Source organism: Acanthaster planci, linkage group LG14 (genome assembly GCF_054643075.1).
Source record: "Acanthaster planci isolate LZ-2023a linkage group LG14, COTS_SCS, whole genome shotgun sequence".
NCBI lineage: Eukaryota > Metazoa > Echinodermata > Asteroidea > Valvatida > Acanthasteridae > Acanthaster > Acanthaster planci.
The window spans coordinates 1,730,617-1,745,593 of NC_141790.1; the positions used below are offsets into that span (position 1 = coordinate 1,730,617).

At 39.3% G+C, this 14,977-nt stretch overlaps 2 protein-coding genes and 1 long non-coding RNA gene across 3 annotated transcripts; 1 reads left to right on the forward strand and 2 right to left on the reverse strand.

Annotated features, from left to right (window-relative positions):
• The first annotated feature begins 1,976 nt into the window (after positions 1–1,976).
• On the forward strand, positions 1,977–5,249 carry LOC110986012 (uncharacterized). Its single transcript, XR_002599060.2, has 3 exons — positions 1,977–2,325; positions 2,924–2,984; positions 3,735–5,249. It is a non-coding gene; the product is annotated as an uncharacterized LOC110986012 (long non-coding RNA).
• Positions 5,250–5,592: 343 nt separating this feature from the next.
• On the reverse strand, positions 5,593–7,192 carry LOC147796739 (uncharacterized). Its single transcript, XM_087145782.1, has 2 exons — positions 7,187–7,192; positions 5,593–6,897 (listed from the first exon to the last, which is right to left on the reverse strand). Exons 1-2 carry the CDS (start codon positions 7,190–7,192, stop codon positions 6,172–6,174), a joined length of 732 nt encoding a protein of 243 aa, XP_087001908.1. The 3' UTR covers positions 5,593–6,171.
• Positions 7,193–12,770: 5,578 nt separating this feature from the next.
• LOC147796740 (uncharacterized) lies at positions 12,771–14,411 on the reverse strand. Its single transcript, XM_087145783.1, has 2 exons — positions 14,406–14,411; positions 12,771–14,116 (listed from the first exon to the last, which is right to left on the reverse strand). Exons 1-2 carry the CDS (start codon positions 14,409–14,411, stop codon positions 13,391–13,393), a joined length of 732 nt encoding a protein of 243 aa, XP_087001909.1. The 3' UTR covers positions 12,771–13,390.
• Positions 14,412–14,977: the final 566 nt, after the last annotated feature.

The window sequence follows — 14,977 nt, forward strand, 5'->3', positions numbered from 1 at the left end:
ATGGATTGAAACAACTATTTCTTTTCATGAATGGATCTTTCTGTGAGGCGTACATCATTGCTAAATTGTGGATTAAACTTCAAACATGTAAGGTTGGTAAGGTGTGTTGTCTCAACCACTTAAACACATCTGCCTAATTGAAAATACATGCTTGGAGTTATCTGCTACATCATACTTGAACTGTAAATTTTAATATAGCACAGGGATTTACTGAACACGGATACTGACACACTGATATTTGAAAAAATACAGCGTTTCAATACAATGGCCTACACAAAAAGATAGTCTTGATAAATTGTCTTCCATGGGTCGATTGCTGGCATGCATTTACGATATCGTGCTGGATATAAACACAAGAAGACATGTCTCGTTTCTGTCGTTAAAGGCATATTAACTCTAAAAAGCCAAAAAAATAAAAATACAGGAGCTCACTGTTTTTTAGATTTTCCTTTTTTTTACGAATTTCCTCTGACGGACAGACATGTCTGTGCTCACGGTTTAGGAACAATAGGTATTCTCTGGCATGCATGTTGGCACAGATCCTTGGAAGGTCTGTATAATGATTCAAAGTGTGCCATGACATGATGGACGTACATTCTGCATATGGTGTGTTCCTTGTTAAAATTATTGCAGGGTCATGCAACATTAGGCCCATCATGCTATATTTTGATCCGCTTTGAACTAAATTTGCATATTCACTGCCACCAAGAAAACATGCTTCAATTTGGATACATCCATAGCCCAAATATGAGAGCAAACTAGCTGGCATAATTCAAATGACCATAGAGAGCCATTCTCCATGAAGAGTATTCTCTCCTCGGTATCAGTTACAACTTGTAATTAAAAAAAACCAGAAAACAATCGAGGAGATCATTGTAATGGGGGCATCTTTATTCATGCTGAATCGTTTTACGGAAGGGAAATTAGGTGGGAAATACTTGATCATACGGGACATAAAAGGGTTGTGACATTCAATATTCAATGTATCAATTATTCAGATTTTATACTTGTTTTTTATGCAATTAAGTTAAAATTCTCAAAATAAAATGGAAAATTGGAAGAGTACTAACTGTCCATGTTGGACTCTCAAAATTACCAACTGCAAAAAAATAGAAATAAAACAAAAGGAGCTGGACCCTAAGAGCTCGAGGCGGGATCCGCCCTGCTTTTTTCTCCCGATGTCACTGCAGTGCTCTCTTTCGTGCCAAGTCTTCAGGATTTTGTTTTGTGGTAACTCCTTGAAATCATTTTTACACAATTTAATAGATAACCTACTGATTTTGCGCATCATTACCATGTTAAATGCATGCGGGCTGGCGCATGGGTAGCCTAGGGCTTGAAATTAACTGAATAGATACGTTGGATCAAGGGTGATCGAAAATATGGAATATATCCAATGAAAATTTGCGTTGTGTCTCTATGTTCGGTCTCACCATGTCATGGAATGCGCTGTCTTTTGCACCGACTACTTCTGGAAAAAATGGAAATCATACTTTTAGTGTTCTTCCGTTTTGTTTTGGTTTTTTTTTTGTTTTTGGGGGGGGCTTGGATATTGTTTGTTTTTACTCTTTAATAAATACATACCCACAAAAAAGTACAATGCGTTCCTTTTATCCAGAAAGTTTGATGTGTGAAAAGCATTTTTGTCTTCTGGTTTGTTTTTTCACAAACATTCGGCAACATCCGCAAAGCCATTCAACGTCCGTGTTACTAACTGGAAAAGCAAGAGAAAACGAAACTGGGGACTTCCCCTTTCACCGCAGGCAATCGGATTTTCTTTGTTGTTTCTGAGAAAACAATAATGCGCCTTTATAATACTAATTTGCTCTCAAGGTTAGACGGAGTAGCATTCTGCTACCTTTTTGCTCGTTTGCTTTGTGTATACGGTGCACAAAGGTAAAACAAGGTACGCTGCATTTTTTCAGAAAAAGCAAGGGTGTTACACTGAGGCAAATCTCATGAATTGGGATAAGCGGTTCCGGTATGTCAAAGAAAATACAACTTTTTTTCTTTCACGACGGGGGGATCCGGAGTATGCTGCCGGGTAGTATTCGTTTTGCTGGTGGTGAACCGTATATGCAATCCATGCATTTGTCGATCATGAACCAACGAAATGCACTTCCCACCAGTTCATACACATCCGCTGCCATGTGCAGATGCACCGGGTCACAGAGTGTGTCGAAGTACTTCCTTACTGCGAAATTGATTGCAGGAACTTCCTATTCTAAGCCTCATATATTTCTTCACACACTGCCACATTTGCCAGATTCTTGCATGTCATCTCCCTTCAGAAGGCAGAGGTAACTTTTTTTACAACAAGCCGTGGTGAGTATCAGTATTTGTTGCAACATACATGTTCAGTTATTGTGTTGCTAGCTAGGCTTCCCACTGTTGTGAAATTTGGCTGAATATAAATATCCCTCACTGAAAAGTTTGGTTCATGCTCAAATTGGCACGAAAAAAGGTAAATTTCAGGCCTTCTGCGTACACGTGTTTTTGATTCTTTGTGAGTTGCCAAGTTTTCTGGTCATATGCTAGGCACGGAGCAGGAACAATGACTCAAGAAGTAGTTTAGATGAGAATTTATGACAACTCATGTAACTTAATAACTGAAAATCATTGTTGTTTCAAAAACGAAACATTGGCCTACTTTATGAACTGCCGTTTGAAGGGCTGAGTGAATAAGTAGTCATTATGACGCCATTTTCAACAGAGTCACGCTGATAGCTTTATTCACGTGAAAAACTAGTGGTTTTAATGTATGAGTAGAACGTGAAACTGTAGTTCCCCCGTAACCCGTGAAAATCACTTAAGACGAGAAAACTTTATTTTAAATCCCAAAAAACCTAAAATTAACTACAATTTCTAAGAAAATGGTTAATTCATTCAACCTTAATCATAATGACATAATGTTTTCCCGCAGTTCCCCAGATAGCTGAAGTCAAGATTTCGCGATTCTTCTGAAGCTCAGGATCAAAACGTTGGTTAGTGTTGTTAATTCATTTGTTTCTAAAAATGGGCCATCTGGCTTCTTAAAATTCAGAATAAAACATAGCTATATGCTTATACTAGTCAAACCTATCATGGATTAAAGTGATTATATATCGCTTTTTAGCTTTGTTTAATTAAGTTTTTGGTCATGGTAATCAATGCTTCGTTAGAAACAGAAATTCTGGAGAAGAAACACCAACACCGTCTGATTCTGGGCATTCCAACAATTTCCATTGATACCAGTAACCATTATATCCAGTGGAATATTCAGCAGGACTCTTTTTTCATTTTTACTTCATTTTTTTAGGAATTTAAGGTGCTTGTATTTTAAAAACGGTACCAAAACCTTTCATGGTGGGTGTCGTGATTTCGTCATGACGAAACAGTCTGGACCATCTTTTCTGAAAAAAAAAATCATTTCACGCACTTCCACACAGGGACTCCAGAACTCAGGACGCGCTACTGCATTTGCCTAACTGTGTTTATAATACGTGAGGTATAAACAGCTCTTCGATCTTACATTAGCATTTTCAATTGTTCTAAAACTGAAACCTTATCAAATTATATGATTAGGAACTAAAAATAACAGGCCTGTTGTTGTCTCTGTCTGTTTGTTTTAGTCCTGTGGTGTTTGGAAGTGACTCTTTGCAGAGGTTGTTTGGAAAAAATGGTTTTAACCTCTCCAACAATTGAAATCTGGAAATAATCACCGACAAGCGTATTTTTTACATTTTTGTCTACAGATTACCAGTTCTTATCATTGCTGTTGAGTTCTTGAGAACCGTATTAGCGTGTAAATCAGACTAAGATGGGTGCTGCAAACGCAATACCCGGACTGGACACATGGAGCCCAAACAGCAAAGAACGTGACTGTAGGTGTGCGGGGTGTGACGTGATACTCGTTTGCGAGGTGGTGGCCGGTATGGGTCAGCATACCTACGCATTTTTGAAGCAGGCCTTGGGAACAGAAACTGTCACCATTTCGGGGAAAGTTGGGGCAGGTGGAGGTCCTGAGGGTGCGGCAGTTAACGCCGAGGTGGGGCAGTCAATTTCAATCGTAAAGGGTGAGTGGCTCATCACTTACCTTCGAAAATTAGGATACAAGCACATGTGCACCGACTGTTTTAGGAAAGCCTTTCCTAAGGATTTTGCAGGAATTCTCCTAACATCCGTTGGAAAGGCCAAGGTGATCAACTCGAAGTATCAATGGCTTCAAATGTCTTATGGAAAGTATTGAATCCTGGAGTTGTTTATCACCAGTTTAACACATCCATCATGGTGAGAGCAGTTGGTTTACATTTTGGTGTAAAGCTTTCAATGTAATTTAAACCGTACAGTAGTTGCTATAAAGGTTGTTATATGTAATTGCACAATGACAATGTGAAAGCTTTTGTAGTGCAGCTAACTTTCTAAGAAGAGTAATTAAATCCATGCATGTATTACATTTCATCAAAACTTTTCAATTTTTTAAAAAATGATCATTCAAGATTAAAAGGTATTTGCAATCATTTGTTTTAATACAGACATTCAAATATATATTCAATATTCATATTTAGCTTTTTACTGTTTCTTAGGGTATATTACTGCCTTTATTGATTTTATGCTAATATTATTTGCATATTCATAAGTAACACCCTGATGTCCTCTCAGGTAGAATGCCTCCATTTGTTTGTACACAAAAAAGTCCTGCATGTTTTTAGGTTTTGGTGGAGTAAATTTTCTCTTAATTATTGATGCCTTGATGCGCACAGCATTAAGCAAGCATCAATCACTTTCCCATAAATGAAACCCATGCACTGAACTATTTGTTCCCTGACTGACATCACGGCAACAGCGCCCTCATTCGTCCAGGAAATTTTTGAAAAGCACTTTCCAATGTATTTAGCCAGATAAGAGTGTAAAGGAGATTCCACACGTTGAAAAAAAGTACAAAGGTGCAAAGTTGTGTTTAAGAAAAATCCATTGCCTTTACAGGGGCATTTCTCATTGGATTATGTAGGTAGACCTCGCGGTGCTTTTGTGCCGACATTTTGTGACGATAAATGTATGCCTGTGGTTCCCTTCAATTCGTATCGTCCATTATTTTCAAATGCTCTTGTACAAAAAACAAAATGTAAGGTAGATATTTGCCAGTCTGAAGATTTTTCTTTATCCGTAGTAAAATGTCATGTAGCATTGTAAATATCGCCTGATACCTGTATAAGAAACAGGGTGTAACATAAATATTTCCTAGTCTCAAGATATTTCTTAATCCGAAAGTAGTTGCCTGAATATACTTCATCCCAAAGTTGTTTGTATCTGCACCCTGCTCGAAATACTGCAACCCAGATTATAATTGTCACTCTGGACTCCTTACAGTCGAATGATGTGATCAGGCCAATTTATTCTTTTCAAGGGGTTACGTGTCTTGTTTGTCACTTTTCACGACAGGTCTTACTGTCAGCCTTTCGCAATACTTCTTGACCTTCTAGATTACTGCATGCTTTACGAAATGTATACTGTAGTTAACAACAAAGGGTCAAGTCTTGATTAGAAGTTGCTGGGTATCTTGCAAATGGATACTGACGCTGTACGGCAATAATGAGCCTGGACTGTTATGGGTAAAAAAAAATTGGAACAGACAAAAAGTGTTTTGTTCTTTTTTTTTTAATTTGGCCAAAACCAAACTTATAAATCCCAACCTATGCGGTTATTGTCAATTTTACAGTGCCAAGAGGTGAAGATTTGGTGACTACACTGTCACTGAATCCTTTACACTGGGTCCAGGTCAGATATTACATCCCAACAACACTGGCACAGACTTGTGGTTTCCGGCCTCACCTTTGGGGAATTCCCCCACCAATAGGAAGTGTCCATCAATAGTCCGGTTGTGTACAACTAATTGAGCACGTATGTACCCCTCAACTGGTACCTCACTATTTCCTGCCCCATACACACGCAGGTATGTACCTAGAGGCTGCACTTCACTAAGCTTTCCTGCAAGGTGGTCCCTATAAAAGGAGGAGCTAACTAGAGAAGTCTCTGCCCCGGTATCGAGGACACATGTGGTTGTCACCCCAGCCAAAGTTATCTGAGCCTTTGGGCTCTCCCTAACTAGACTGCTTAAAATATCCTCACAAGACTTCTCTACAACCCCCTCGACAGGTGAGGCCTTACCAGACTCTCTCTCTGTCACTCGGCCTACAGTGGCAGAGGGGTCCGGTTTACCGCCTGGTTGTCCTTGTTTTCCCCTTTTGCTTGTTCATGCATGGTACTGCCCTTAGCCTTTTCATGGGCAAGGCGAAGCTTACACTCCTGCTTCACATGACCTGGGCGCTTACAATAAAAGCAACGAATTGGTTTGCCCTGTTGCCCTACTGTACCTTGTTGGCCTGGCCTAGGGCCAACCTCACCCCTGCTAGCTACAGCCTGAATTAGAGTTGTGATTTGCTCTTGTTGCTTAAATAGAGCTTCCTGCTGTACCTGCATGCACCCAAGAATCTTTTCCTGCTGTTGCAGGATCTTCTTCAACTGGGTATCTTCGCTAACAACTGAGTTAATACTGATAGTGGCCACTGGCTCATCATCCGTACCACTTTCAGCTACCAAGTGGTTGACACCTGCCCCACGTCGGGAACCACGGGGGTTCCCCTCAAGATCCCTGAAAAGCTCACGGGCTGCATCCCTCATTTCAGCAAAACTCTGACTAGGCTTGGCCAGTTCAAGGGGCCTTAATTCGAGCCTCACCCCCTGATTCCTTGCACCTGCCACAAACTGACTAATCAGAACACTATCCCGCAAACCCTTCAAAGCGGTTCTCTCTGCCTCAGTTGCAACTTCTAAAATTCTATCATGCATTCGCATCAGCGCATGAGAAAAGTCCATGAGGGTTTCATCCTCTTTTTGCTGCCGCTCAAAGAGTGCTTTCTGTCACGTTAACATTTGTGGGATATAAATTTATTAAACTGTTGTAACAAAGCCTGCATTTTTGGTGAGGAATGGAAGAACAAGTGCAAATCTTTTTTTTTTTTAACTTGGAGTTTTCATGATATTTGTGACTATAATAATGATAATCGAAACCTAGATAATGGTGTATTACGTGTACTGAAAAAGAAATGATCTTTAGGTTATTTTTGTACCCAGACAAATAAAGATGCGACGTTTAAAGCTAAACATTTTTAAATCATTGGGTATTACTGTAAGAAAGATGAGATACAGCCATCTTTGCTACTTTGAAATTCACAGCGATCAAGATTATGGATTGAAACAACTATTTCTTTTCATGAATGGATCTTTCTGTGAGGCATACATCATTGCTAAATTGTGGATTAAACTTCAAACATGTAAGGTTGGTAAGGTGGGTTGTCTCAACCACTTAAACACATCAGCCTGATTGAAAATACATGCTTGGAGTTATCTGCTACATCATACTTGAACTGTAAATTTTAATATAGCACAAGGATTTACTGAACACAGATACTGACACACTGATATTTGAAAAAATACAGCGTTTCAATACAATGGCCTACACAAAAAGATAGTCTTGATAAATTGTCTTCCATGGGTCGATTGCTGGCATGCATTTACGATATCGTGCTGGATATAAACACAAGAAGACATGTCTCGTTTCTGTCGTTAAAGGCATATTAACTCTAAAAAGCCAAAAAAAATAAAAATACAGGAGCTCACTGTTTTTGAGATTTTCCCTTTTTTTACGAATTTCCTCTGACGGACAGACATGTCTGTGCTCACGGTTTAGGAACAATAGGTATTCTCTGGCATGCATGTTGGCACAGATCCTTGGAAGGTCTGTATAATGATCCAAAGTGTGCCATGACATGATGGACGTACATTCTGCATATGGTGTGTTCCTTGTTAAAATTATTACAGGGTCATGCAACATTAGGCCCATCATGCTATATTTTGATCCGCTTTGAACTGATGGGGAAGCAATTTGCATATTCACTGCCACCAAGAAAACATGCTTCAATTTGAATACATCCATAGCCCAAACATGAGAGCAAACTAGCTGGCATAATTCAAATGACCATAGAGAGCCATTCTCCATGAAGAGTATTCTCTCCTCGGTATCAGTTACAACTTGTAATAAAAAAACCCCAGAAAACAATCGAGGAGATCATTGTAATGGGGGCATCTTTATTCATGCTGAATCGTTTTACGGAAGGGAAATTAGGTGGGAAATACTTGATCATATGGGACATAAAAGGGTTGTGACATTCAATGTTCAATGTATCAATTATTCAGATTTTATACTTGTTTTTTATGCAATTAAGTTAAAATTCTCAAAATAAAATGGAAAATTGGAAGAGTACTAACTGTCCATGTTGGACTCTCAAAATTACCAACCGCAAAAAAAATAGAAATAAAACAAAAGGAGCTGGACCCTAAGAGTTCGAGGCGGGATCCGCCCTGCTTTTTTCTTCCGATGTCATTGCAGTGCTCTCTTTCGTGCCAAGTCTTCAGGATTTTGTTTTGTGGTAACTCCTTGAAATCATTTTTACACAATTTAATAGATAACCTACTGATTTTGCGCATCATTACCATGTTAAATGCATGCGGGCTGGCGCATGGGTAGCCTAGGGCTTGAAATTAACTGAATAGATACGTTGGATCAAGGGTGATCGAAAATATGGAATATATCCAATGAAAATTTGCGTTGTGTCTCTATGTTCGGTCTCACCATGTCATGGAATGCGCTGTCTTTTGCACCGACTACTTCTGGAAAAAATGGAAAACATACTTTTAGTGTTCTTCCGTTTTTTGTTTTTTTGTTTTTTTGTTTTTTTGGGGGGCAGGGATATTGTTTGTTTTTACTCTTTTATAAATACATACCCACAAAAAAGTACATTGCGTTCCTTTTATCCAGAAAGTTTGATGTGTGAAAAGCATTTTTGTCTTCTGGTTTGTTTTTGTCACAAACATTCGGCAACATCCGCAAAGCCATTCAACGTCCGTGTTACTAACTGGAAAAGCAAGAGAAAACGAAACTGGGGACTTCCCCTTTCACCGCAGGCAATCGGATTTTCTTTGTTGTTTCTGAGAAAACAATAATGCGCCTTTATAATACTAATTTGCTCTCAAGGTTAGACGGGGTAGCATTCTGCTACCTTTTTGCTCGTTTGCTTTGTGTATACGGTGCACAAAGGTAAAACAAGGTAGGCTGCATTTTTTTCAGAAAAAGCAAGGGTGTTACACTGAGGCAAATCTCATGAATTGGGATAAGCGGTTCCGGTATGTCAAAGAAAATACAACTTTTTTTCTTTCACGACGGGGGGATCCGGAGTATGCTGCCGGGTAGTATTCGTTTTGCTGGTGGTGAACCGTATATGCAATCCATGCATTTGTCGATCATGAACCAACGAAATGCAGATGCACCGGGTCACAGAGTGTGTCGAAGTACTTCCTTACTGCGAAATTGATTGCAGGAACTTCCTATTCTAAGCCTCATATATTTCTTCACACACTGCCACATTTGCCAGATTCTTGCATGTCATCTCCCTTCAGAAGGCAGAGGTAACTTTTTTTACAACAAGCCGTGGTATCAGTATTTGTTGCAACATACATGTTCAGTTATTGTGTTGCTAGCTAGGCTTCCCACTGTTGTGAAATTTGGCTGAATATAAATATCCCTCACTGAAAAGTTTGGTTCATGCTCAAATTGGCACGAAAAAAAGGTAAATTTCAGGCCTTTTGCGTACACGTGTTTTTGATTCTTTGTGAGTTGCCAAGTTTTCTGGTCATATACTAGGCACGGAGCAGGAACAATGACTCAAGAAGTAGTTTAGATGAGAATTTATGACAACTCATGTAACTTAATAACTGAAAATCATTGTTGTTTCAAAAACGAAACATTGGCCTACTTTATGAACTGCCGTTTGAAGGGCTGAGTGAATAAGTAGTCATTATGACGCCATTTTCAACAGAGTCACGCTGATAGCTTTATTCACGTGAAAAACTAGTGGTTTTAATGTATGAGTAGAACGTGAAACTGTAGATCCCCCGTAACCCGTGAAAATCACTTAAGACGAGAAAACTTTATTTTAAATCCCCAAAAACCTAAAATTAACTACAATTTCCAAGAAAATGGTTAATTCATGATTTGCTGTTTTTTTATGGGCTTATATGATTGCTATTTTTATTTTATTTTACCTTAATCATAATGACATAATGTTTTCCCGCAGTTCCCCAGATAGCTGAAGTCAAGATTTCGCAATTCTTCTGAAGCTCAGGATCAAAACGTTGGTTAGTGTTGTTAATTCATTTGTTTCTAAAAATGGGCCATCTGGCTTCTTAAAATTCAGAATAAAACATAGCTATATGCTTATACTAGTCAAACCTATCATGGATTAAAGTGATTATATATCGCTTTTTAGCTTTGTTTAATTAAGGTTTTGGTCATGGTAATCAATGCTTCGTTAGAAACAGAAATTCTGGAGAAGAAACACCAACACCGTCTGATTCTGGGCATTTCAACAATTTCCATTGATACCAGTAACCATTATATCCATTGGAATATTTTTTTTTAGGAATTTAACGTGCTTATATTTTAAAAACGGTACCAAAACCTTTCATGGTGGGTGTCGTGATTTCGTCATGACGAAACAGTCTGGACCATCTTTTCTGAAAAAAAAAATCATTTCACGCACTTCCACACAGGGACTCCAGAACTCAGGACGCGCTACTGCATTTGCCTAACTGTGTTTATAATACGTGAGGTATAAACAGCTCTTTGATCTTACATTAGCATTTTCAATTGTTCTAAAACTGAAACCTTATCAAATTATATGATTAGGAACTAAAAATAACAGGCCTGTTGTGGTCTCTGTGTGTTTGTTTTAGTCCTGTGGTGTTTGGAAGTGACTCTTTGCAGAGGTTGTTTGGAAAAAAATGGTTTTAACCTCCTCAACAATTGAAATCTGGAAATAATCACCGACAAGCGTATTTTTTACATTTTTGTCTACAGATTACCAGTTCTTATCATTGCTGTTGAGTTCTTGAGAACCGTATTAGCGTGTAAATCAGACTAAGATGGGTGCTGCAAACGCAATACCCGGACTGGACACATGGAGCCCAAACAGCAAAGAACGTGACTGTAGGTGTGCGGGGTGTGACGTGATACTCGTTTGCGAGGTGGTGGCCGGTATGGGTCAGCATACCTACGCATTTTTGAAGCAGGCCTTGGGAACAGAAACTGTCACCATTTCGGGGAAAGTTGGGGCAGGTGGAGGTCCTGAGGGTGCGGCAGTTAACGCCGAGGTGGGGCAGTCAATTTCAATCGTAAAGGGTGAGTGGCTCATCACTTACCTTCGAAAATTAGGATACAAGCACATGTGCACCGACTGTTTTAGGAAGGCCTTTCCTAAGGATTTTGCAGGAATTCTCCTAACATCCGTTGGAAAGGCCAAGGTGATCAACTCGAAGTATCAATGGCTTCAAATGTCTTATGGAAAGTATTGAATCCTGGAGTTGTTTATCACCAGTTTAACACATCCATCATGGTGAGAGCAGTTGGTTTACATTTTGGTGTAAAGCTTTCAATGTAATGTAAACCGTACAGTAGTTGCTATGAAGGTTGTTATATGTAATTGCACAATGACAATGTGAAAGCTTTTGTAGTGCAGCTAACTTTTTAAGAAGAGTAATTAAATCCACGAATGTATTACATTTCATCAAAACTTTTCAATTTTTTAAAAAATGATCATTCAAGATTAAAAGGTATTTGCAATCATTTGTTTTAATACAGACATTCAAATATATATTCAATATTCATATTTAGCTTTTTACTGTTTCTTAGGGTATATTACTGCCTTTATTGATTTTATGCTAATATTATTTGCATATTCATAAGTAACACCCTGATGTCCTCTCAGGTAGAATGCCTCCATTTGTTTGTACACAAAAAAGTCCTGCATGTTTTTAGGTTTTGGTGGAGTAAATTTTCTCTTAATTATTGATGCCTTGATGCGCACAGCATTAAGCAAGCATCAATCACTTTCCCATAAATGAAACCCATGCACTGAACTATTTGTTCCCTGACTGACATCACGGCAACAGCGCCCTCATTCGTCCAGGAAATTTTTGAAAAGCACTTTCCAATGTATTTAGCCAGATAAGAGTGTAAAGGAGATTCCACACGTTGAAAAAAAGTACAAAGGTGCAAAGTTGTGTTTAAGAAAAATCCATTGCCTTTACAGGGGCATTTCTCATTGGATTATGTAGGTAGACCTCGCGGTGCTTTTGTGCCGACATTTTGTGACGATAAATGTATGCCTGTGGTTCCCTTCAATTCGTATCGTCCATTATTTTCAAATGCTCTTGTACAAAAAACAAAATGTAAGGTAGATATTTGCCAGTCTGAAGATTTTTCTTTATCCGTAGTAAAATGTCATGTAGCATTGTAAATATCGCCTGATACCTGTATAAGAAACAGGGTGTAACATAAATATTTCCTAGTCTCAAGATATTTCTTAATCCGAAAGTAGTTGCCTGAATATACTTCATCCCAAAGTTGTTTGTATCTGCACCCTGCTCGAAATACTGCAACCCAGATTATAATTGTCACTCTGGACTCCTTACAGTCGAATGATGTGATCAGGCCAATTTATTCTTTTCAAGGGGTTACGTGTCTTGTTTGTCACTTTTCACGACAGGTCTTACTGTCAGCCTTTCGCAATACTTCTTGACCTTCTAGATTACTGCATGCTTTACGAAATGTATACTGTAGTTAACAACAAAGGGTCAAGTCTTGATTAGAAGTTGCTGGGTATCTTGCAAATGGATACTGACGCTGTACGGCAATAATGAGCCTGGACTGTTATGGGTAAAAAAAAATTGGAACAGACAAAAAGTGTTTTGTTCTTTTTTTTTAATTTGGCCAAAACCAAACTTATAAATCCCAACCTATGCGGTTATTGTCAATTTTACAGTGCCAAGAGGTGAAGATTTGGTGACTACACTGTCACTGAATCCTTTACACTGGGTCCAGGTCAGATATTACATCCCAACAACACTGGCACAGACTTGTGGTTTCCGGCCTCACCTTTGGGGAATTCCCCCACCAATAGGAAGTGTCCATCAATAGTCCGGTTGTGTACAACTAATTGAGCACGTATGTACCCCTCGATTGGTACCTCACTATTTCCTGCCCCATACACACGCAGGTATGTACCTAGAGGCTGCACTTCACTAAGCTTTCCTGCAAGGTGGTCCCTATAAAAGGAGGAGCTAACTAGAGAAGTCTCTGCCCCGGTATCGAGGACACATGTGGTTGTCACCCCAGCCAAAGTTATCTGAGCCTTTGGGCTCTCCCTAACTAGACTGCTTAAAATATCCTCACAAGACTTCTCTACAACCCCCTCGACAGGTGAGGCCTTACCAGACTCTCTCTCTGTCACTCGGCCTACAGTGGCAGAGGGGTCTGGTTTACCGCCTGGTTGTCCTTGTTTTCCCCTTTTGCTTGTTCATGCATGGTACTGCCCTTAGCCTTTTCATGGGCAAGGCGAAGCTTACACTCCTGCTTCACATGACCTGGGCGCTTACAATAAAAGCAACGAATTGGTTTGCCCTGTTGCCCTACTGTACCTTGTTGGCCTGGCCTAGGGCCAACCTCACCCCTGCTAGCTACAGCCTGAATTAGAGTTGTGATTTGCTCTTGTTGCTTAAATAGAGCTTCCTGCTGTACCTGCATGCACCCAAGAATCTTTTCCTGCTGTTGCAGGATCTTCTTCAACTGGGTATCTTCGCTAACAACTGAGTTAATACTGATAGTGGCCACTGGCTCATCATCCGTACCACTTTCAGCTACCAAGTGGTTGACACCTGCCCCACGTCGGGAACCACGGGGGTTCCCCTCAAGATCCCTGAAAAGCTCACGGGCTGCATCCCTCATTTCAGCAAAACTCTGACTAGGCTTGGCCAGTTCAAGGGGCCTTAATTCGAGCCTCACCCCCTGATTCCTTGCACCTGCCACAAACTGACTAATCAGAACACTATCCCGCAAACCCTTCAAAGCGGTTCTCTCTGCCTCAGTTGCAACTTCTAAAATTCTATCATGCATTCGCATAAGCGCATGAGAAAAGTCCATGAGGGTTTCATCCTCTTTTTGCTGCCGCTCAAAGAGTGCTTTCTGTCACGTTAACATTTGTGGGATATAAATTTATTAAACTGTTGTAACAAAGCCTGCATTTTTGGTGAGGAATGGAAGAACAAGTGCAAATCTTTTTTTTTTTTAACTTGGAGTGTTCATGATATTTGTGACTATAATAATGATAATCGAAACCTAGATAATGGTGTATTACGTGTACTGAAAAAGAAATGATCTTTAGGTTATTTTTGTACCCAGACAAATAAAGATGCGACGTTTAAAGCTAAACATTTTTAAATCATTGGGTATTACTGTAAGAAAGATGAGATACAGCCATCTTTGCTACTTTGAAATTCACAGCGATCAAGATTATGGATTGAAACAACTATTTCTTTTCATGAATGGATCTTTCTGTGAGGCATACATCATTGCTAAATTGTGGATTAAACTTCAAACATGTAAGGTTGGTAAGGTGGGTTGTCTCAACCACTGAAACACATCAGCCTGATTGAAAATACATGCTTGGAGTTATCTGCTACATCATACTTGAACTGTAAATTTTAATATAGCACAAGGATTTACTGAACACAGATACTGACACACTGATATTTGAAAAAATACAGCGTTTCAATACAATGGCCTACACAAAAAGATTGCTGGCATGCATTTACGATATCGTGCTGGATATAAACACAAGAAGACATGTCTCGTTTCTGTCGTTAAAGGCATATTAACTCTAAAAAGCCAAAAAAAATAAAAATACAGGAGCTCACTGTTTTTGAGATTTTCCCTTTTTTTACGAATTTCCTCTGACGGACAGACATGTCTGTGCTCACGGTTTAGGAACAATTGGTATTCTCTGGCATGCATGTTGGCACAGATCCTTGGAAGGTCTGTATAATG